Source organism: Ipomoea nil, unplaced genomic scaffold (genome assembly GCF_001879475.1).
Source record: "Ipomoea nil cultivar Tokyo-kokei standard unplaced genomic scaffold, Asagao_1.1 scaffold0642, whole genome shotgun sequence".
NCBI classification, from domain to species: Eukaryota; Viridiplantae; Streptophyta; class Magnoliopsida; order Solanales; family Convolvulaceae; genus Ipomoea; species Ipomoea nil.
Genome location: NW_017617070.1, coordinates 1098010 through 1120929, shown reverse-complemented (window position 1 = coordinate 1120929; position 22920 = coordinate 1098010). Strand labels below are relative to the sequence as shown.

At 42.2% G+C, this 22920-nt stretch overlaps 2 protein-coding genes across 2 annotated transcripts; one reads left to right on the top strand and one right to left on the bottom strand.

The window, feature by feature from the left end:
- Positions 1–58: 58 nt before the first annotated feature.
- On the top strand, positions 59–4134 carry LOC109174397. Its single transcript, XM_019323636.1, has 12 exons — positions 59–77; positions 166–452; positions 527–733; positions 806–1063; positions 1782–2225; positions 2304–2564; positions 2641–2945; positions 3027–3200; positions 3304–3410; positions 3512–3578; positions 3666–3764; positions 3855–4134. The coding sequence occupies exons 1-9, from the start codon at positions 59–61 to the stop codon at positions 3404–3406; spliced, it is 2058 nt and encodes a 685-aa protein (XP_019179181.1). The 3' UTR covers positions 3407–3410; positions 3512–3578; positions 3666–3764; positions 3855–4134.
- A 2635-nt stretch (positions 4135–6769) lies between these two features.
- Positions 6770–22530, bottom strand: LOC109174396. Its single transcript, XM_019323635.1, has 2 exons — positions 21772–22530; positions 6770–6800 (listed from the first exon to the last, which is right to left on the bottom strand). Exons 1-2 carry the CDS (start codon positions 22347–22349, stop codon positions 6770–6772), a joined length of 609 nt encoding a protein of 202 aa, XP_019179180.1. The 5' UTR covers positions 22350–22530.
- Positions 22531–22920: the final 390 nt, after the last annotated feature.

Sequence of the window (22920 nt, the reverse complement as noted above, 5' to 3'; positions counted from 1 at the left end):
AGTTCTTTTCTTCCGTTTCTTATAAACAACACTCACAAACACATGCATAATTGGGCAGATGGAGGAGGCCTCAAGGGGTTGGTGAAAGCAACTTCCAAGAATCACTTAGCACATGTAGATGTATCTTGCTGAACAGGTAAATCATCTTCAACTCTTCAAATACAGTAATCTATTTGCTTAATCTGCATGCATATCTGTGTCAATCTACATCTATTCCTGCTTCTGCACCACCTAGAAGAAGAGGCCCTAACTCTTCCAGAAATTTGAAAAAGAAGAAGGCAAATGAACCAATTTCAATTCAATTTGATGAGTGCAATAGGCCAATTGGACCATATTCGAAGAAGTTTGTGTCTTATATTGGGATTATGGTTCGTTCTCAAGTAGATATCAACTTCAAGAATTGGCGGAGTGTAAAGCAAACCATTAAAGATTCAATCTGGGAAGATGTGAAGGTATCAAATCATTTAATATTAATATAATTACAATTATATATATGCCCATTGCTTATGTGTATGTTGTTTTTCAGAAAGAATTTGCTATTGAAGATGTTTCAAAGAAGTCTGTGGTTTTGAAAATTGCATCAAAAAGATGGAAAGATTTCAAAAGTAGATTGATTCGTGAACATTATAACAATAAGCACCCACTCTACGAATCTCCTGCACAACTTTATGATTACTTGTCGGTTGAGCAATGGGAGAAGTTTGTTGCAGGACGGCAGACTGAGGAGTTCAAGGTATTATTTAGCTCATTTAATTATAAGTAGTTCAAGTGTTTTATTAATATTAACATGTGAATAAAATTATAGGAGAAAAGTCGGAAGGCAAAAGAAAGTCAAGCGTTAAATGTGCATCCACATTTCTTAGGTTCTGCTGGATATGCATCTAAACGACAAGAGTGGATGATATCAGACCCCTTATCTTCACAATCTTCGTGTGCTACTATTAGCTCTTCTTTGATGTCCGATGACCGAAGCTTTGATTGGATACGAGCAAGAACAAAAAAAGCAAAAGATGGAAGTTATTATATTCCAAACAAAAAAACACAAGAAGTATTTCAGAAAATTGTAAGTATACATTACACCTTAACTATCATTTGTTGGTTGCCTTCTTATGCTTCTTCTTCTGCTTAAAATGGTGAGCTTTGCCTAAATGGTTAGACATTAAATAAAAATGTCTAAGAGTAGTCCATTAGATCATGAACCAATATAGTCCATTAGATCATCTCATCCCCAGCTCACCATCAACACTGCCAAGCTTATCAAGTGTATCAAAACTCATCATAATTCAATTACTCGGATCATTCCTACCCAGATTCCAGAATATACAAGCCTAGCGATCTGAATTATTTGACATCAAGAAACTGAATTTGAAGAGAATTTTGTTGCCTTAGGGTTAAAATAATAAAGTGAAACAAGCATGCTACCTCATCTTGAGCAAAACAACCCAAAATGCTAACTTAAATGACAACTTTGTTTACAAAAACACACTGCACACTATTACTCTGACATGCACCATGGCTTAGCAACCAGTGTTGGGGTACTGTATTCATGCAATGTTTGATTACAAAAATGAACATCATATCAGTCATAAGTTACTAATGATGTTTATTCAATTTTTTAATAAATTTAACTTTCTAATGTTGAATTATTATTATTGTTATGCATAAGTTACTGCAGTTTTTTGGGTAAAATTCAGTTTATTTTCCCTTTGGACTTATTTAATCACTACTAACTGTTTGACTACTCAAACTCACAAACACAATCAACTTATTTGTTGGAACAGGTAGAAAAATGTGAAGAAGTTAGTCAAGGGACTTTTCAACCGAAGAGACATCATGATATATTGTCAGCAGCTATTGGAAAGGAAGATTATTCGGGTTCTGCAAGAGGAGTTGGTGGATACGCTACTATCCAAGGAGTGTTTGGTAAACCAGAGCATCATAGAAGCACATCGAGTGGAGTTGTCTCGGTTGATGTTGTCAAAGAAATGATGGCGAAATGCAGGCAAGATGCAAGGCAAGATGCAATGACGGAGATGGAAGAAAGGTGGCAACCCAAGATTGAAGCTCTCAACCAACAACTCCATTTTTTGATGAAGAACATGCCATCAACACATTTAATTCCACAAGGTGTTTCGGATGGAACTCCTCAAAGTGTCCCTGCGCCTTGTGATATACCTCAGACCTGGAGCAGTTGTCATTCAGTTGATCCAATTGCCACAATTCAGGTAATAATATTAATTAGTTATTTCATAATCAAAATATCATTTCTTGTAAGATTAAGAGTAATATTTTTTTTATAATAGAGTGCGAAAAGGTGTAGACTTGCAGTATGTTCTGGTGGGATACCGATTGAGGTTGCAACAGGTATTGTTCACCCAAGAACAAATGAGACCATGGTGTATCATCAATCACTATTACCAAATTGTGTCAAAGTTTTTGTTGATGATGTGGTTGATGGTAGAGGAAAATTTAATATTCCCGTGCCAACACAACTTTATGCTACTGTAGAAGATATCATTGGCAATTTTGCACAGTGGCCTATACATTTAGTGATTTTGAATGAGGTATATATACATTATTAAGTTAATTTTTATTGTTTATATTTAAAATATTAGTATAATTACAATTTTATATTGGTAGGAAAAAAAGAGTTCACCAAACCAAAATAAAAATATGGGAGATCAAAGTGGTGAACTATCTACTACTGGAGTGCGACCTCCCATTGTTGGAGATGATGTCTTACAGCACTTAGGGAACAATTGCAAGTACTTAGTCAGTTTGTTGACATCATTTCGACTTGATAAAGACTGCATAGAGTTGGAGTGTGATGAAACAATCTTCTGTCATAGAAACACGCGTTTTATTTTCGTGATGGTGGAAGATATAAAGAATTTGATGATGATGACAAATTGGCTTGACGTGTCAATCATACAAGTGTTTATATTGTAAGTTTTTTAAATTATTCTTGTGTTTTATATATATTTCTTAAGTTTATTAGAAGTTCATTTTTAACTGTTAATTTTCAGATTTCTTAATCAGTTGTGTAATCAGAATCAAGTTACGTCGATCGGGTTTGCGTGTCCAACGCAAATTTCAAAGGATATGGCTAAAAGGAACGGTCCTGCTGTGGCGTCATATTTCATTAAACTCATGGAGCAGCATAATAATAAACAATTCATTTTAGCACCATATCATCAAGAGTAAGAAAATTGTTCCTTTACTTTAATAATATAACTTAATACCTTTATTTCAAATATTAGACATTAAATTTTTGGGAACATGTGCGTTTTTTTAATAATGTAGCAATCATTGGTTACTTCTGGTGATTTGCTTACGCTCAAAAAGCGTATATGTGTTGGATCCCTGGCTTCTAATCGCCGCACCATTCAAGTTAAAGCTTCTCTGAATATGTAAGTACTATACATAAATACATTATTAATATAAGTATTTTAATTTATATTAATTATAATTTTTTATGTATATATATGTTTATAATTAATATTTAATATAGGGCATTTCGTTCTATTCCTACTGGTGATGGACGAGCGACTAAAAATATCAACTGGAAGACATGCAAAGTATGAAAAGTAATTAATTAAAGTTTTAATGTGATAGTTTGAATTTTTATTGTTTAAAATACTAAAATATATATATGTATTTTGTAGTGTCCACAACAAGTGGGAGGTTATGAGTGTGGATATTATGTGATGCGATACATGTTTGATATTGTGACAAAATATTCAACTGTTGATAAATTAGATGAGGTAAGTGAATTTAAATAGAAGTATTTATAGTTCAATTATATTTTATTAATTAATATATTTAATAATTTGATTACTTAAATTATTTTGTAGGTATTTGAAAGCAATCCGTACTCTACCGATGAAATTGATGAGATTCGAGACTATTGGGCAAAGTACTTCTTGGAAGAGTGCATGTAATTAACTTGTTTTTTTGCTAGTTGGTTAATTAAAAGTTTTTAGGTAATGCATGTGTTAACTATATATTAGGATGGATTGTGAGAGTATTGTATGTGTTGAAAGTATTTGGATGGATTATGATATAGTGTTAAAATTGTATTATTGATAATATTGTGTTAAATTAGGTTGATGGATGGGAGTATTGTTTTTATAATATTGTGTTGATATATATTTAATTTGTGAATATAAATTTGTACAGGATTTTTAAAAAAATTTGGGAATTTTAAAAATAATAAATTATTTTTAAAATAAAAAAACAAATCCGCTACCCTTTCTATGAAGGAAGAGTAGCGAATGAAGTAGTAAAATGAAGAGAAATCCGCTACCCTTCTATCAGAAGAAGGGCAGCGGATATTCTAGTAATCCGCTACCACTCTACAAGGGACGCGGAAACATATAGGGTTTCTGCGTCCCTCGTATACGCTACCCTTGTACAAGGGTAGCGGATAGCCTTGTACAAGGGTAGCGGATTTACAAATCTGTACTAGTGAATAAATTTTAATTTATTATTTTATTATGTGTAAGTAATTTAAATATTATTTTTTAAAAAAAATAATAAGATTATAACTGGTGGTACCTGTAGTGGGCACCCGCACCCGGTGGGGGTGAAGGTGGGTTTTGAAAAAGTCCACCCCACATCCACATCCGACCCATTGCCATCCCTAGCTCTAGATGAAGAACTTTGGACCCTCGCATAGGATGGCAAATTATGCCCTGGAAACGTGTTCACCATGAATGGTGAACACGGGTCCAAACGGCGCCGTTTTTACGTAAAAAAATAAATAAATAAATAAATTCGCTAATGTGGTGTTAACGGCGCGCGTTTGGTCAGATTATGAATTTTCTGTTATGAGATTATGAATGTACTGTAAATTCATAATCTCATAACAGAAAATTCATAATTTATGAATGTTGAAGAAGCTTGCGCTACAGAGGAGCAGCCATGGTTTCGGACGGGAATGTGTAGGCATGGTTCCAAAGTGAATGTGCAGGCATGGATTCATAATTTATGAATTTCCGAAATTATTGCTCACCTCAAATTAAAGTGAAACCGCGAAATGTGAAAATGAAGAAGAAAAGTCACGCGATTAAATAAGGAAAAAAATAATAATAATAATGGTGCACTAACACCGTTGGGACCATGTTCATTATGGATATGATGGTGAACACGGTTCCATGGCATAACGATTGGCATAGGATTGGGAAGCGGTAAAGACTATCTCAGGTGTCCAAGTATGTGACTGTATATGCTCCTAGTATGGTTCCCAATCACATGCATAAGAATATAGTCTACATTTAGAGGAACTTAGTGATATTAAAAAAGAAATTGATGTTGAAGTTATTGTGAAAAACGAAGAATCATCAACACCTGTTAATTGTGTAGTAGTGGATGATTTGGGTATGCATGAGGTGGTCAATAAATCTTATAACTGTGCTAGCTGAAATTGTTGGAATGGATTAAATTATGTGGGTTTGTAGTGCAAATTGAAGTGGAACTGGATGTCTTCTATGACAATCTAAAATGCATATATAGGTGCAGTGAGTTTGCTTTTAATCCAGGGGGAATTGTGCAAAGCATGTCTAGGCCGAAGAGTGATGGTTTTACGAGGCATTCACAAATGAAGTATGAGTTTAGAAATGTACTTAGTCTTGTTCTTATTGGCTTCTGTGATTTACAACACTATCTTTCAATATTGGGTTCATTGGTACTAATTCCACTTGTGGTTGTTCCGGCATAGGGTGGCACCTATGAGGATACATCAAATGTTCCCTCCACTGTGCCTTTTGTGTTAGGGGTGTCAACACTTTTGCACACATTTTTTGGCTCAAGGTTGTCTCTAATACAAGGTTCTTCATTTGTTTATCTTGCTTCCGCACTTGCAATAATTAAGTCCTCAGAGTTCTTAAGATAGAATGGAGTTTTCAAGCATATTATGGAGGAGTTACACAGAGAGCTATAATAATTGCTTCATCTTTTCAGGCAATATTTGGATATAGTGGGCTTATGAGGATATTTTTGAAGTTGACTAGTCTAGTGGTTGTTGTCCCTACTCTTGCTATCGTTCCACTGGGTCTGGCTATAATACGGACTATAGCTTATCTTCTAGTTGGGGTGGGAGCCTATAGCTACAAGGGTTGTGATGTGAATGTATCAACATCAAATATAGTATCTTATCATTGCAATTAGAAGCATATTTCTAGGATGAAATATGGTCGAGTTGATACTTCCCAGGTTAGGGGTGGCGTTTCGGGATTTGGTTCAATTTTTTTTTTTTTTTTTTTGTTTTAGTATTTTGGTATTAAAAAATGATACCATTCAATTTAACATTATAGTTCGATTCGGTTTCGATTCAGTTGAAAAAAGTTCAGTTTCGGTTCAGAATTAGTTCGGTTCGGTATTCAGTTTAGTTTAAGAACCTCAATTTTTAACATTTACTAATTTTCCAAATACACTACCAAACAATAGATATTCACATAGTCAAAATCCAAAGTCTAAACATTATATAACAAAATAGCAATCCAAAATTCAAACATAGAGTTTTTTCCCAAAATGGTCCTTTGACTATGGCTCATTCTCAATTTTGCATTCCGACTATTAATTGCACCTAATGTGGTCCCTTGACTTTAAAAAATTACCCCAACTTGGTCCTCCGTTATATTTTCCATCAACTAGGTGTTAAGTTCGGGGGTATTTCCGTCAATTCAACCTACTTTGACCGTTTTGTTCATCAACGTGAATCATGGAGCTTTGACTTGTTGGAGGAAACCCACTTTGAACATTCTGTTCATCAATTCTCCACTTCATCCTCTGAGGACCGGGTGTTACGCAACATGCTACAGGTGGCGAGAGGGCCAAGAGACAAGTCTCAATTCCTGTAAAACTTCGTGACTATGTGTGCAGCTAAGTCTCCTAATTTTCAGGCCATGCAGACTAATTCTTTGCCATGTTATTTCCGTTGTAGTTAGTATAGGAAGTGCCAAATAAATAGTAGACTTTTAAGGGATCAGTTGTATGAGAATCACTATATATATTGTCGTTAATAAAAGTAAGGGATCACCCTGAATTTTGCAATCTTCTCTGTCTGAATTCTTAATACTCTGCTCCCCCTCTATATTTCTTTTCTGGAGGTTCCACCCTCATTAGTGGAATATTTCACAAACATAAACACAAACCACACAAATCATCCCAACATCTGGTGCTCTTATTGAGAGCCAAATGGCAAATGAAGGCGTACAAACCCGTCAACGGGCTCTCGAAGAACAACTACAACAAATGCGAGAAGCCCAGCGGAAAACCACAGAGGAACTCAGACAAGCTTTGGCAACCCAGAATCAAGCTTTTAACGAAGCCCTCAACAATGCCATAACAGAGCTTTCCGTGCGAATCACCTCCCTCAACGTCGTCCCAGCCGCTACCTCCTCATCGCAAGCCGTTACAAGCCATCCAAATTCCCCATTGCACTCTACGCCTCAACCACGTCATATTCGGTGTGACATGACCACTTTCGACGGCAGCAACCCGTTGGATTGGATCTTCCAAGCTGAGAAATATTTCAGTTTGTGGGAGACTATGGAAGAGCAGAAAATTGACATTGCCAGCTTCTACATGGTGGGGCAAGCTTTGTCTTGGTTCCAATGGATGCACAAAAACCAACAGTTGTCATCCTGGCGGGCATTCACTATCGCACTTGAGCAACGATTCGGACCCTCCTCATACGTGAACCACCGGGCAGCCCTCTTCAAGCTGACCCAGAAAACCACGGTCGCTGCATACCAGACCGAATTTGAAGCTGTTAGCAACCGGGTCCAAGACTTACCCCCAGGCGCAATATTGGACTGTTTTGTTTCTGGGCTGAAATCAGCCATACAAGCTGAAATGGCTATTCTAAAACCCAACACTTTATCAGATGCAATCGCTTTGGCTAAGCTAGTCGATGACAAGCTTCGGGACACTCGACCGATGCAGTCTAAATTCTCAGCACCTTGGCGGCCTTCCGGTGTCAACATGGGAAATCAACCGAACCCACCGCCAAACACTCTACCACCCTTGTTACCACTTCCTGCGCCCATGAACCATAAAACGCAATTGCCAATTAGGCGCCTTACGGCGGCTGAAGCTCAAGAGCGAAGAGCCCAAGGGTTATGTTACAATTGCGATGAGCGATATAGGCCTGGGCATCGGTGTCGCACGAAACAATTTTTAATCCTCTTGACGGATGATCCATTGGGCGAACCTGACGAAGTAGGAAACAAAGAGGATGTAAATGAGATGTCAGCAACTGTTGCTACTAAATTAATCATGGAGCCAGAACCCGAGATATCGTTCCATGCCTTGGTTGGGTCTACAGGGCCCCGCTGTTTCCGTTTGCCTGCTAGCATCCACAACCAGCCTTTCACAGTACTCATAGATACCGGTAGTTCTCACAACTACCTCCAACCGCGGGTCGCAAACTTCCTTCACCTCCCAATTGATCAAACTACTCGTTTCACGGTTGCGGTAGGAAATGGCGAGAAAATCCAGAGTGAGGGTACGTGCAAGAATATCTCTTTTGATATGCAGGGAGCACACTTCGAAGCAGATTTCCACATTTTAGAATTTTCTGGAGCAGACGCTGTTTTGGGAGTACAATGGTTGGAAGGACTAGGGAAAATCGTGACAGATCATAAAAAGTTGACAATGGAGTTTGAACACAAAGGTCAGCCAATTGTTCTTACAGGGAACCAATCGGCATCCATCCAACCTATGACTCACCATCAACTAATGCGGCTGCAGCAAGTTGATGCGGTATCTGAATGTTTCCTGTTGATGTTACAACCTCATCCTTCTCCAACTGCACAAGTCCAACCAGCCGTCCAGAGTTTGCTAACCAAATATTCCAAAGTTTTTGACACCCCAAAGGGCCTACCTCCAAGTAGGAATCTGAACCACCATATCAATCTCCTGCCACAATCGAGTCCCGTGAATGTTAAACCGTATCGGTATCCTCATTTCCAAAAAAATGAGATCGAACGCCAAGTCCAGGAAATGCTTCAAAATCAAATTATTCGACCCTCCACTAGCCCGTTTTCATCCCCAGTGCTCTTAGTACGAAAAAAGGATGGAACGTGGAGATTTTGCGTTGATTATAGGGCCCTAAATGCAATCACCATCAAGGACCGTTTTCCTATTCCAACAGTCGACGAGCTTCTTGATGAGTTGCATGGCGCCACCATATTTTCCAAACTTGATTTGCGAAGTGGGTATTTCCAGATTCGGGTCCATCCACCAGATGTTCACAAGACTGCGTTCCGGACACATGAGGGTCACTACGAGTTTCTGGTAATGCCTTTCGGGCTCTCTAATGCCCCATCTACATTTCAAGCGACCATGCATGCGGTTTTCAAGCCTTGCCTACGGCGGTTTGTATTGGTTTTTATTGACGATATCCTTGTTTATAGTCGCTCCACATCTGACCATGTTCATCACCTTCAAACTGTTTTGGAGTTTCTCTTGCAACATGAGCTATATGCAAAATTATCCAAATGTAGTTTTGCACAACAAAAACTGGAGTATTTGGGGCACCTAGTTTCAGCATATGGCGTGAGTGTTGATCCGGCGAAGATACAGGCAGTATTAGAATGGCCTAAACCCAAAACGGTGACTGAGGTGCGAGGTTTCCTCGGCCTAACTGGATATTATCACCGGTTTGTTCAAGGGTACGCCAGGATAGCCGGCCCTTTAACAGAGCTCCTCAAGAAGAATGGTTCACTTGGAGTGTTGATGCAGACCAGTCTTTCGCTGACTTGAAGGCAGCTATGACAACCACTCCGGTACTTCATCTTCCTAATTTTCAATTACCCTTTACTGTTGAAACAGATGCTTCTGGTTCTGCCATAGGAGCCATTTTATCCCAAAATAAACACCCGATCTCTTATTGTAGCAAGAAACTTCCACCCCACTACAAAAATGCCTCAGCATATAGTAGAGAAATGTATGCCATTACGACCGCAGTTCAGCGTTGGCGTCCCTATTTGTTAGGCCGCCCATTCACAATCATTACAGATCATAAAAGCCTCAAGCAGCTGCTTTCTCAGACCATACAGACTCCAGAACAACAGAGGTGGCTAACTAAACTTTTGGGCTTTGACTTTGTTATCGAACATAAAGCTGGTTTGGAGAATAAGGGGCCAGATGCTTTATCTCGATGGACTAGTGAGGCTCAAGGGGGTTATTTGGCCCTCTCAGTCGCCACAACTAGTTTACTCTCCGAAATTAAGGCTTCATTATTTGAGGACTCCACAGCTAACCGTCTCATTGCTGCTATCAAACTTGGCAACCCGACCGATAATGGTTTTGCATGGAAAAATGACGTACTATATTTCAACGGGAAAATATATGTTCCAGAGGGGAAGGAATTACGGTGACGATTGTTGGACCTATTCCATTGCTCAAAACTTGGGGGACACTCAGGCGAACAGAAAACATATGCTCGATTGGTTGCATCCTTCTACTGGCCGGGAATGCGCAAGGACACTAAGTTATACATTCGCGAATGCTCCATTTGTCAGCAAATTAAGCCAGAAAATTCTGCCCCCAAAGGCTTATTACAACCCTTGCCGATTCCTACGCAGGTGTGGGAGCATATCACAATGGATTTCATCACGGCTTTACCTCAATCAAATGGTTAAACGGTGATCTGGGTTATCGTTGATCGACTGTCTAAATATAGTCATTTTTGTGCTCTTCCTGACGGATTGACTGCTCCAAAATTGGCTGAGTATTTTGTTCAGGAGTATGTGAGACTCCATGGTTTCCCTCGGTCCATCGTGTCTGATCGGGATCCCCTATTCATGAGTTCATTTTGGAAGGAACTTTTTCGCTTACAAGGGACCAAACTCAAGCCTAGCACTGCATATCATCCGCAAACGGATGGGCAATCGGAGGTGGTAAATCGTAGCCTCGAGATGTATCTCAGAGCCTTTTCTGGAGATTACCCAACCAAGTGGTCACGAGCGCTCCCATGGGCTGAATTCTGGTACAATACTAGTGTTCACACCTCGACCGGATTCTCCCCTTTTCAAGTTGTGTATGGCAGACCACCACCTCCATTAGTGGGCTACTCCGAAGGTGCCACCGCTGTTGAACGGCTAGACGATGCGCTTTTGGCCCGTACTGATCTTATGGCTACGCTCAAGACAAATCTACAACGAGCTCAGGAAAGAATGCAGGTCCAAGCTAATCGGCACCGTCGTGACAAGGAGTTTAATGTTGACGATTGGGTTTATGTCAAATTACAACCCTACAGACAGGGGTCTGCAGCCCAACGCCATAGTCACAAACTTGCTAAGCGTTATTATGGTCCTTTTCCCATCATTGCACGCATTGGGAAGGTCGCTTACAAATTATCATTACCGGCAGCCTCACGTATCCATCTAGTGTTCCATGTCTCATTGTTAAAGTTCTGTCCAAATCCATCTATAGTCACACCAGCGCTTCCCCCACCATCTGCGGATCAGTTTCCTGTTCCGCTACGCATACTGGATCAACGGGTTGTTAAGGAGGATAAAAAGAAGCGGCTACAAGTTCTCGTTCAGTGGGATCGTACGTCGCCTGCAGAAGCCACTTGGGAATTTTGGGACATCTTCCATGCATCCTTCCCGACCTTTAGCCTTGAGGACAAGGCTTCTTTCGATGGGGCGGGTAATGTTACGCAACATGCTACAGGTGGCGAGAGGGCCAAGAGACAAGTCTCAATTCCTGTAAAACTTCGTGACTATGTGTGCAGCTAAGTCTCCTAATTTTCAGGCCATGCAGACTAATTCTTTGCCATGTTATTTCCGTTGTAGTTAGTATAGGAAGTGCCAAATAAATAGTAGACTTTTAAGGGATCAGTTGTATGAGAATCACTATATATATTGTCGTTAATAAAAGTAAGGGATCACCCTGAATTTTGCAATCTTCTCTGTCTGAATTCTTAATACTCTGCTCCCCCTCTATATTTCTTTTCTGGAGGTTCCACCCTCATTAGTGGAATATTTCACAAACATAAACACAAACCACACAAATCATCCCAACATCTGGTGCTCTTATTGAGAGCCAAATGGCAAATGAAGGCGTACAAACCCGTCAACGGGCTCTCGAAGAACAACTACAACAAATGCGAGAAGCCCAGCGGAAAACCACAGAGGAACTCAGACAAGCTTTGGCAGCCCAGAATCAAGCTTTTAACGAAGCCCTCAACAATGCCATAACAGAGCTTTCCGTGCGAATCACCTCCCTCAACGTCGTCCCAGCCGCTACCTCCTCATCGCAAGCCGTTACAAGCTATCCAAATTCCCCATTGCACTCTACGCCTCAACCACGTCATATTCGGTGTGACATGACCACTTTCGACGGCAGCAACCCGTTGGATTGGATCTTCCAAGCTGAGAAATATTTCAGTTTGTGGGAGACTATGGAAGAGCAGAAAATTGACATTGCCAGCTTCTACATGGTGGGGCAAGCTTTGTCTTGGTTCCAATGGATGCACAAAAACCAACAGTTGTCATCCTGGCGGGCATTCACTATCGCACTTGAGCAACGATTCGGACCCTCCTCATACGTGAACCACCGGGCAGCCCTCTTCAAGCTGACCCAGAAAACCACGGTCGCTGCATACCAGACCGAATTTGAAGCTGTTAGCAACCGGGTCCAAGACTTACCCCCAGGCGCAATATTGGACTGTTTTGTTTCTGGGCTGAAATCAGCCATACAAGCTGAAATGGCTATTCTAAAACCCAACACTTTATCAGATGCAATCGCTTTGGCTAAGCTAGTCGATGACAAGCTTCGGGACACTCGACCGATGCAGTCTAAATTCTCAGCACCTTGGCGGCCTTCCGGTGTCAACATGGGAAATCAACCGAACCCACCGCCAAACACTCTACCACCCTTGTTACCACTTCCTGCGCCCATGAACCATAAAACGCAATTGCCAATTAGGCGCCTTACGGCGGCTGAAGCTCAAGAGCGAAGAGCCCAAGGGTTATGTTACAATTGCGATGAGCGATATAGGCCTGGGCATCGGTGTCGCACGAAACAATTTTTAATCCTCTTGACGGATGATCCATTGGGCGAACCTGACGAAGTAGGAAACAAAGAGGATGTAAATGAGATGTCAGCAACTGTTGCTACTAAATTAATCATGGAGCCAGAACCCGAGATATCGTTCCATGCCTTGGTTGGGTCTACAGGGCCCCGCTGTTTCCGTTTGCCTGCTAGCATCCACAACCAGCCTTTCACAGTACTCATAGATACCGGTAGTTCTCACAACTACCTCCAACCGCGGGTCGCAAACTTCCTTCACCTCCCAATTGATCAAACTACTCGTTTCACGGTTGCGGTAGGAAATGGCGAGAAAATCCAGAGTGAGGGTACGTGCAAGAATATCTCTTTTGATATGCAGGGAGCACACTTCGAAGCAGATTTCCACATTTTAGAATTTTCTGGAGCAGACGCTGTTTTGGGAGTACAATGGTTGGAAGGACTAGGGAAAATCGTGACAGATCATAAAAAGTTGACAATGGAGTTTGAACACAAAGGTCAGCCAATTGTTCTTACAGGGAACCAATCGGCATCCATCCAACCTATGACTCACCATCAACTAATGCGGCTGCAGCAAGTTGATGCGGTATCTGAATGTTTCCTGTTGATGTTACAACCTCATCCTTCTCCAACTGCACAAGTCCAACCAGCCGTCCAGAGTTTGCTAACCAAATATTCCAAAGTTTTTGACACCCCAAAGGGCCTACCTCCAAGTAGGAATCTGAACCACCATATCAATCTCCTGCCACAATCGAGTCCCGTGAATGTTAAACCGTATCGGTATCCTCATTTCCAAAAAAATGAGATCGAACGCCAAGTCCAGGAAATGCTTCAAAATCAAATTATTCGACCCTCCACTAGCCCGTTTTCATCCCCAGTGCTCTTAGTACGAAAAAAGGATGGAACGTGGAGATTTTGCGTTGATTATAGGGCCCTAAATGCAATCACCATCAAGGACCGTTTTCCTATTCCAACAGTCGACGAGCTTCTTGATGAGTTGCATGGCGCCACCATATTTTCCAAACTTGATTTGCGAAGTGGGTATTTCCAGATTCGGGTCCATCCACCAGATGTTCACAAGACTGCGTTCCGGACACATGAGGGTCACTACGAGTTTCTGGTAATGCCTTTCGGGCTCTCTAATGCCCCATCTACATTTCAAGCGACCATGCATGCGGTTTTCAAGCCTTGCCTACGGCGGTTTGTATTGGTTTTTATTGACGATATCCTTGTTTATAGTCGCTCCACATCTGACCATGTTCATCACCTTCAAACTGTTTTGGAGTTTCTCTTGCAACATGAGCTATATGCAAAATTATCCAAATGTAGTTTTGCACAACAAAAACTGGAGTATTTGGGGCACCTAGTTTCAGCATATGGCGTGAGTGTTGATCCGGCGAAGATACAGGCAGTATTAGAATGGCCTAAACCCAAAACGGTGACTGAGGTGCGAGGTTTCCTCGGCCTAACTGGATATTATCACCGGTTTGTTCAAGGGTACGCCAGGATAGCCGGCCCTTTAACAGAGCTCCTCAAGAAGAATGGGTTCACTTGGAGTGTTGATGCAGACCAGTCTTTCGCTGACTTGAAGGCAGCTATGACAACCACTCCGGTACTTCATCTTCCTAATTTTCAATTACCCTTTACTGTTGAAACAGATGCTTCTGGTTCTGCCATAGGAGCCATTTTATCCCAAAATAAACACCCGATCTCTTATTGTAGCAAGAAACTTCCACCCCACTACAAAAATGCCTCAGCATATAGTAGAGAAATGTATGCCATTACGACCGCAGTTCAGCGTTGGCGTCCCTATTTGTTAGGCCGCCCATTCACAATCATTACAGATCATAAAAGCCTCAAGCAGCTGCTTTCTCAGACCATACAGACTCCAGAACAACAGAGGTGGCTAACTAAACTTTTGGGCTTTGACTTTGTTATCGAACATAAAGCTGGTTTGGAGAATAAGGGGCCAGATGCTTTATCTCGATGGACTAGTGAGGCTCAAGGGGGTTATTTGGCCCTCTCAGTCGCCACAACTAGTTTACTCTCCGAAATTAAGGCTTCATTATTTGAGGACTCCACAGCTAACCGTCTCATTGCTGCTATCAAACTTGGCAAGCCGACCGATAATGGTTTTGCATGGAAAAATGACGTACTATATTTCAACGGGAAAATATATGTTCCAGAGGGGAAGGAATTACGGCGACGATTGTTGGACCTATTCCATTGCTCAAAACTTGGGGGACACTCAGGCGAACAGAAAACATATGCTCGATTGGTTGCATCCTTCTACTGGCCGGGAATGCGCAAGGACACTAAGTTATACATTCGCGAATGCTCCATTTGTCAGCAAATTAAGCCAGAAAATTCTGCCCCCAAAGGCTTATTACAACCCTTGCCGATTCCTACGCAGGTGTGGGAGCATATCACAATGGATTTCATCACGGCTTTACCTCAATCAAATGGTTAAACGGTGATCTGGGTTATCGTTGATCGACTGTCTAAATATAGTCATTTTTGTGCTCTTCCTGACGGATTGACTGCTCCAAAATTGGCTGAGTATTTTGTTCAGGAGTATGTGAGACTCCATGGTTTCCCTCGGTCCATCGTGTCTGATCGGGATCCCCTATTCATGAGTTCATTTTGGAAGGAACTTTTTCGCTTACAAGGGACCAAACTCAAGCCTAGCACTGCATATCATCCGCAAACGGATGGGCAATCGGAGGTGGTAAATCGTAGCCTCGAGATGTATCTCAGAGCCTTTTCTGGAGATTACCCAACCAAGTGGTCACGAGCGCTCCCATGGGCTGAATTCTGGTACAATACTAGTGTTCACACCTCGACCGGATTCTCCCCTTTTCAAGTTGTGTATGGCAGACCACCACCTCCATTAGTGGGCTACTCCGAAGGTGCCACCGCTGTTGAACGGCTAGACGATGCGCTTTTGGCCCGTACTGATCTTATGGCTACGCTCAAGACAAATCTACAACGAGCTCAGGAAAGAATGCAGGTCCAAGCTAATCGGCACCGTCGTGACAAGGAGTTTAATGTTGACGATTGGGTTTATGTCAAATTACAACCCTACAGACAGGGGTCTGCAGCCCAACGCCATAGTCACAAACTTGCTAAGCGTTATTATGGTCCTTTTCCCATCATTGCACGCATTGGGAAGGTCGCTTACAAATTATCATTACCGGCAGCCTCACGTATCCATCTAGTGTTCCATGTCTCATTGTTAAAGTTCTGTCCAAATCCATCTATAGTCACACCAGCGCTTCTCCCACCATCTGCGGATCAGTTTCCTGTTCCGCTACGCATACTGGATCAACGGGTTGTTAAGGAGGATAAAAAGAAGCGGCTACAAGTTCTCGTTCAGTGGGATCGTACGTCGCCTGCAGAAGCCACTTGGGAATTTTGGGACATCTTCCATGCATCCTTCCCGACCTTTAGCCTTGAGGACAAGGCTTCTTTCGATGGGGCGGGTAATGTTACGCAACATGCTACAGGTGGCGAGAGGGCCAAGAGACAAGTCTCAATTCCTGTAAAACTTCGTGACTATGTGTGCAGCTAAGTCTCCTAATTTTCAGGCCATGCAGACTAATTCTTTGCCATGTTATTTCCGTTGTAGTTAGTATAGGAAGTGCCAAATAAATAGTAGACTTTTAAGGGATCAGTTGTATGAGAATCACTATATATATTGTCGTTAATAAAAGTAAGGGATCACCCTGAATTTTGCAATCTTCTCTGTCTGAATTCTTAATACTCTGCTCCCCCTCTATATTTCTTTTCTGGAGGTTCCACCCTCATTAGTGGAATATTTCACAAACATAAACACAAACCACACAAATCATCCCAACATCTGGTGCTCTTATTGAGAGCCAAATGGCAAATGAAGGCGTACAAACCCGTCAACGGGCTCTCGAAGAACAACTACAACAAATGCGAGAAGCCCAGCGGAAAACCACAGAGGAACTCAGACAAGCTTTGGCAGCCCAGAATCAAGCTTTTAACGAAGCCCTCAACAATGCCATAACAGAGCTTTCCGTGCGAATCACCTCCCTCAACGTCGTCCCAGCCGCTACCTCCTCATCGCAAGCCGTTACAAGCTATCCAAATTCCCCATTGCACTCTACGCCTCAACCACGTCATATTCGGTGTGACATGACCACTTTCGACGGCAGCAACCCGTTGGATTGGATCTTCCAAGCTGAGAAATATTTCAGTTTGTGGGAGACTATGGAAGAGCAGAAAATTGACATTGCCAGCTTCTACATGGTGGGGCAAGCTTTGTCTTGGTTCCAATGGATGCACAAAAACCAACAGTTGTCATCCTGGCGGGCATTCACTATCGCACTTGAGCAACGATTCGGACCCTCCTCATACGTGAACCACCGGGCAGCCCTCTTCAAGCTGACCCAGAAAACCACGGTCGCTGCATACCAGACCGAATTTGAAGCTGTTAGCAACCGGGTCCAAGACTTACCCCCAGGCGCAATATTGGACTGTTTTGTTTCTGGGCTGAAATCAGCCATACAAGCTGAAATGGCTATTCTAAAACCCAACACTTTATCAGATGCAATCGCTTTGGCTAAGCTAGTCGATGACAAGCTTCGGGACACTCGACCGATGCAGTCTAAATTCTCAGCACCTTGGCGGCCTTCCGGTGTCAACATGGGAAATCAACCGAACCCACCGCCAAACACTCTACCACCCTTGTTACCACTTCCTGCGCCCATGAACCATAAAACGCAATTGCCAATTAGGCGCCTTACGGCGGCTGAAGCTCAAGAGCGAAGAGCCCAAGGGTTATGTTACAATTGCGATGAGCGATATAGGCCTGGGCATCGGTGTCGCACGAAACAATTTTTAATCCTCTTGACGGATGATCCATTGGGCGAACCTGACGAAGTAGGAAACAAAGAGGATGTAAATGAGATGTCAGCAACTGTTGCTACTAAATTAATCGTGGAGCCAGAACCCGAGATATCGTTCCATGCCTTGGTTGGGTCTACAGGGCCCCGCTGTTTCCGTTTGCCTGCTAGCATCCACAACCAGCCTTTCACAGTACTCATAGATACCGGTAGTTCTCACAACTACCTCCAACCGCGGGTCGCAAACTTCCTTCACCTCCCAATTGATCAAACTACTCGTTTCACGGTTGCGGTAGGAAATGGCGAGAAAATCCAGAGTGAGGGTACGTGCAAGAATATATCTTTTGATATGCAGGGAGCACACTTCGAAGCAGATTTCCACATTTTAGAATTTTCTGGAGCAGACGCTGTTTTGGGAGTACAATGGTTGGAAGGACTAGGGAAAATCGTGACAGATCATAAAAAGTTGACAATGGAGTTTGAACACAAAGGTCAGCCAATTGTTCTTACAGGGAACCAATCGGCATCCATCCAACCTATGACTCACCATCAACTAATGCGGCTGCAGCAAGTTGATGCGGTATCTGAATGTTTCCTGTTGATGTTACAACCTCATCCTTCTCCAACTGCACAAGTCCAACCAGCCGTCCAGAGTTTGCTAACCAAATATTCCAAAGTTTTTGACACCCCAAAGGGCCTACCTCCAAGTAGGAATCTGAACCACCATATCAATCTCCTGCCACAATCGAGTCCCGTGAATGTTAAACCGTATCGGTATCCTCATTTCCAAAAAAATGAGATCGAACGCCAAGTCCAGGAAATGCTTCAAAATCAAATTATTCGACCCTCCACTAGCCCGTTTTCATCCCCAGTGCTCTTAGTACGAAAAAAGGATGGAACGTGGAGATTTTGCGTTGATTATAGGGCCCTAAATGCAATCACCATCAAGGACCGTTTTCCTATTCCAACAGTCGACGAGCTTCTTGATGAGTTGCATGGCGCCACCATATTTTCCAAACTTGATTTGCGAAGTGGGTATTTCCAGATTCGGGTCCATCCACCAGATGTTCACAAGACTGCGTTCCGGACACATGAGGGTCACTACGAGTTTCTGGTAATGCCTTTCGGGCTCTCTAATGCCCCATCTACATTTCAAGCGACCATGCATGCGGTTTTCAAGCCTTGCCTACGGCGGTTTGTATTGGTTTTTATTGACGATATCCTTGTTTATAGTCGCTCCACATCTGACCATGTTCATCACCTTCAAACTGTTTTGGAGTTTCTCTTGCAACATGAGCTATATGCAAAATTATCCAAATGTAGTTTTGCACAACAAAAACTGGAGTATTTGGGGCACCTAGTTTCAGCATATGGCGTGAGTGTTGATCCGGCGAAGATACAGGCAGTATTAGAATGGCCTAAACCCAAAACGGTGACTGAGGTGCGAGGTTTCCTCGGCCTAACTGGATATTATCACCGGTTTGTTCAAGGGTACGCCAGGATAGCCGGCCCTTTAACAGAGCTCCTCAAGAAGAATGGGTTCACTTGGAGTGTTGATGCAGACCAGTCTTTCGCTGACTTGAAGGCAGCTATGACAACCACTCCGGTACTTCATCTTCCTAATTTTCAATTACCCTTTACTGTTGAAACAGATGCTTCTGGTTCTGCCATAGGAGCCATTTTATCCCAAAATAAACACCCGATCTCTTATTGTAGCAAGAAACTTCCACCCCACTACAAAAATGCCTCAGCATATAGTAGAGAAATGTATGCCATTACGACCGCAGTTCAGCGTTGGCGTCCCTATTTGTTAGGCCGCCCATTCACAATCATTACAGATCATAAAAGCCTCAAGCAGCTGCTTTCTCAGACCATACAGACTCCAGAACAACAGAGGTGGCTAACTAAACTTTTGGGCTTTGACTTTGTTATCGAACATAAAGCTGGTTTGGAGAATAAGGGGCCAGATGCTTTATCTCGATGGACTAGTGAGGCTCAAGGGGGTTATTTGGCCCTCTCAGTCGCCACAACTAGTTTACTCTCCGAAATTAAGGCTTCATTATTTGAGGACTCCACAGCTAACCGTCTCATTGCTGCTATCAAACTTGGCAACCCGACCGATAATGGTTTTGCATGGAAAAATGACGTACTATATTTCAACGGGAAAATATATGTTCCAGAGGGGAAGGAATTACGGCGACGATTGTTGGACCTATTCCATTGCTCAAAACTTGGGGGACACTCAGGCGAACAGAAAACATATGCTCGATTGGTTGCATCCTTCTACTGGCCGGGAATGCGCAAGGACACTAAGTTATACATTCGCGAATGCTCCATTTGTCAGCAAATTAAGCCAGAAAATTCTGCCCCCAAAGGCTTATTACAACCCTTGCCGATTCCTACGCAGGTGTGGGAGCATATCACAATGGATTTCATCACGGCTTTACCTCAATCAAATGGTTAAACGGTGATCTGGGTTATCGTTGATCGACTGTCTAAATATAGTCATTTTTGTGCTCTTCCTGACGGATTGACTGCTCCAAAATTGGCTGAGTATTTTGTTCAGGAGTATGTGAGACTCCATGGTTTCCCTCGGTCCATCGTGTCTGATCGGGATCCCCTATTCATGAGTTCATTTTGGAAGGAACTTTTTCGCTTACAAGGGACCAAACTCAAGCCTAGCACTGCATATCATCCGCAAACGGATGGGCAATCGGAGGTGGTAAATCGTAGCCTCGAGATGTATCTCAGAGCCTTTTCTGGAGATTACCCAACCAAGTGGTCACGAGCGCTCCCATGGGCTGAATTCTGGTACAATACTAGTGTTCACACCTCGACCGGATTCTCCCCTTTTCAAGTTGTGTATGGCAGACCACCACCTCCATTAGTGGGCTACTCCGAAGGTGCCACCGCTGTTGAACGGCTAGACGATGCGCTTTTGGCCCGTACTGATCTTATGGCTACGCTCAAGACAAATCTACAACGAGCTCAGGAAAGAATGCAGGTCCAAGCTAATCGGCACCGTCGTGACAAGGAGTTTAATGTTGACGATTGGGTTTATGTCAAATTACAACCCTACAGACAGGGGTCTGCAGCCCAACGCCATAGTCACAAACTTGCTAAGCGTTATTATGGTCCTTTTCCCATCATTGCACGCATTGGGAAGGTCGCTTACAAATTATCATTACCGGCAGCCTCACGTATCCATCTAGTGTTCCATATCTCATTGTTAAAGTTCTGTCCAAATCCATCTATAGTCACACCAGCGCTTCCCCCACCATCTGCGGATCAGTTTCCTGTTCCGCTACGCATACTGGATCAACGGGTTGTTAAGGAGGATAAAAAGAAGCGGCTACAAGTTCTCGTTCAGTGGGATCGTACGTCGCCTGCAGAAGCCACTTGGGAATTTTGGGACATCTTCCATGCATCCTTCCCGACCTTTAGCCTTGAGGACAAGGCTTCTTTCGATGGGGCGGGTAATGTTACGCAACATGCTACAGGTGGCGAGAGGGCCAAGAGACAAGTCTCAATTCCTGTAAAACTTCGTGACTATGTGTGCAGCTAAGTCTCCTAATTTTCAGGCCATGCAGACTAATTCTTTGCCATGTTATTTCCGTTGTAGTTAGTATAGGAAGTGCCAAATAAATAGTAGACTTTTAAGGGATCAGTTGTATGAGAATCACTATATATATTGTCGTTAATAAAAGTAAGGGATCACCCTGAATTTTGCAATCTTCTCTGTCTGAATTCTTAATACTCTGCTCCCCCTCTATATTTCTTTTCTGGAGGTTCCACCCTCATTAGTGGAATATTTCACAAACATAAACACAAACCACACAAATCATCCCAACACCGGGTTAAGGAGAAGGTTATGTAAGAATTAGGATCGAAGGAGGAATTAACTCGACGTGAACCTTGTCGAAATTGAGCTGACCTCCTCTCAGCGGCCTGATTGCCATGAAGATAGCGCCAATATAGGAGATGAAGACTTGCAGCACATCGAAGTGCATAACCCGAAACCCAAGCAAATAATGGAGTTTGCGGGTTTTCTTGTCCTGATACAGATAAAACAACGACAACTGCAGTAATTTGCCCTAAAGTGAATACTAGCTCAATGGAAATCCAGAGCACGGTATTGAATGGGCTCCAATGACGACCAAATCCTTCACCTCTCCTTGCAACTGAAGGACTTTGAGAATTTGATCCGTTTGATGAAGTAGATGGTGAATTTCTCGCAGATGGTCTATCATCGTGCCGAGATGAACTCAAGCCACGAGGAGATTCAGAATCAGACGAGTCTGAAGATGAAGGATCACCACCTTGTTCTATATTAATAACGTGTTCATTGCTTTGACAATTTTCTGTTCGCTCTATGAGTAAAGGGGATGTATAAGTCAGGCTTTCTCCAGTTGGTTCTTCAGAGGTAACAACCATTAAAATCCAACAAACCTCAAAGCAATTGTGGCAATCTATATAGATGCCAAGTATATAATCACAATCGCTTTTACCCCAATGATTTAGAGGGCCATCTGACACAATACTAGCAACCAATACTAACAAAGTATGCAAATAATCTCCAGCTTGAAAGAACACTTACCTGTAATAAATACACAAGCAGCTGTTATTCTCCTCTACATGCAGATCATCGATGCATAGATTGTTATTGAAGATTCAAAAAGCTAAATAACGTGCAAAAATAAAATAGTTTCTAAAAATTAAAGAATTTAAAGCTTCTATTGAATGCACATTGCACAACCAGAACATGAAAAGGGCACTTTTTAACTACACCCATAAATTCTTTAATTTTGAGCCTAAAATAGCATACCAAACAATCAATTTTACTCAGCATGCCACTATTTCTCTACTTAAAGAAAAGAATATTTCATCTATAGATGAGAATAACATAATCTCCACTTAAAAGCAATCCCTTTGTTTAATCTACATATCAAGTTTAGAACATCAACGCAGTTCAAATCAGGAATCAAAAGCAGCATGTTCTTTATCC

Coding starts and splice junctions, on each gene's coding strand:
- LOC109174397 (XM_019323636.1), top strand. Junction 1,064..1,781: donor AAGAAGTATTTCAGAAAATT/GTAAGTATACAT, acceptor TTGTTGGAACAG/GTAGAAAAATGTGAAGAAGT. Junction 2,565..2,640: donor ATTTAGTGATTTTGAATGAG/GTATATATACAT, acceptor TTATATTGGTAG/GAAAAAAAGAGTTCACCAAA.
- LOC109174396 (XM_019323635.1), bottom strand. CDS start 22,349: ATGGTTGTTACCTCTGAAGAACCAACTGGAGAAAGCCTGACTTATACA. Junction 6,801..21,771: donor TACATAACCTTCTCCTTAAC/CCGGTGTTGGGA, acceptor GTTGCGTAACAC/CCGGTCCTCAGAGGATGAAG.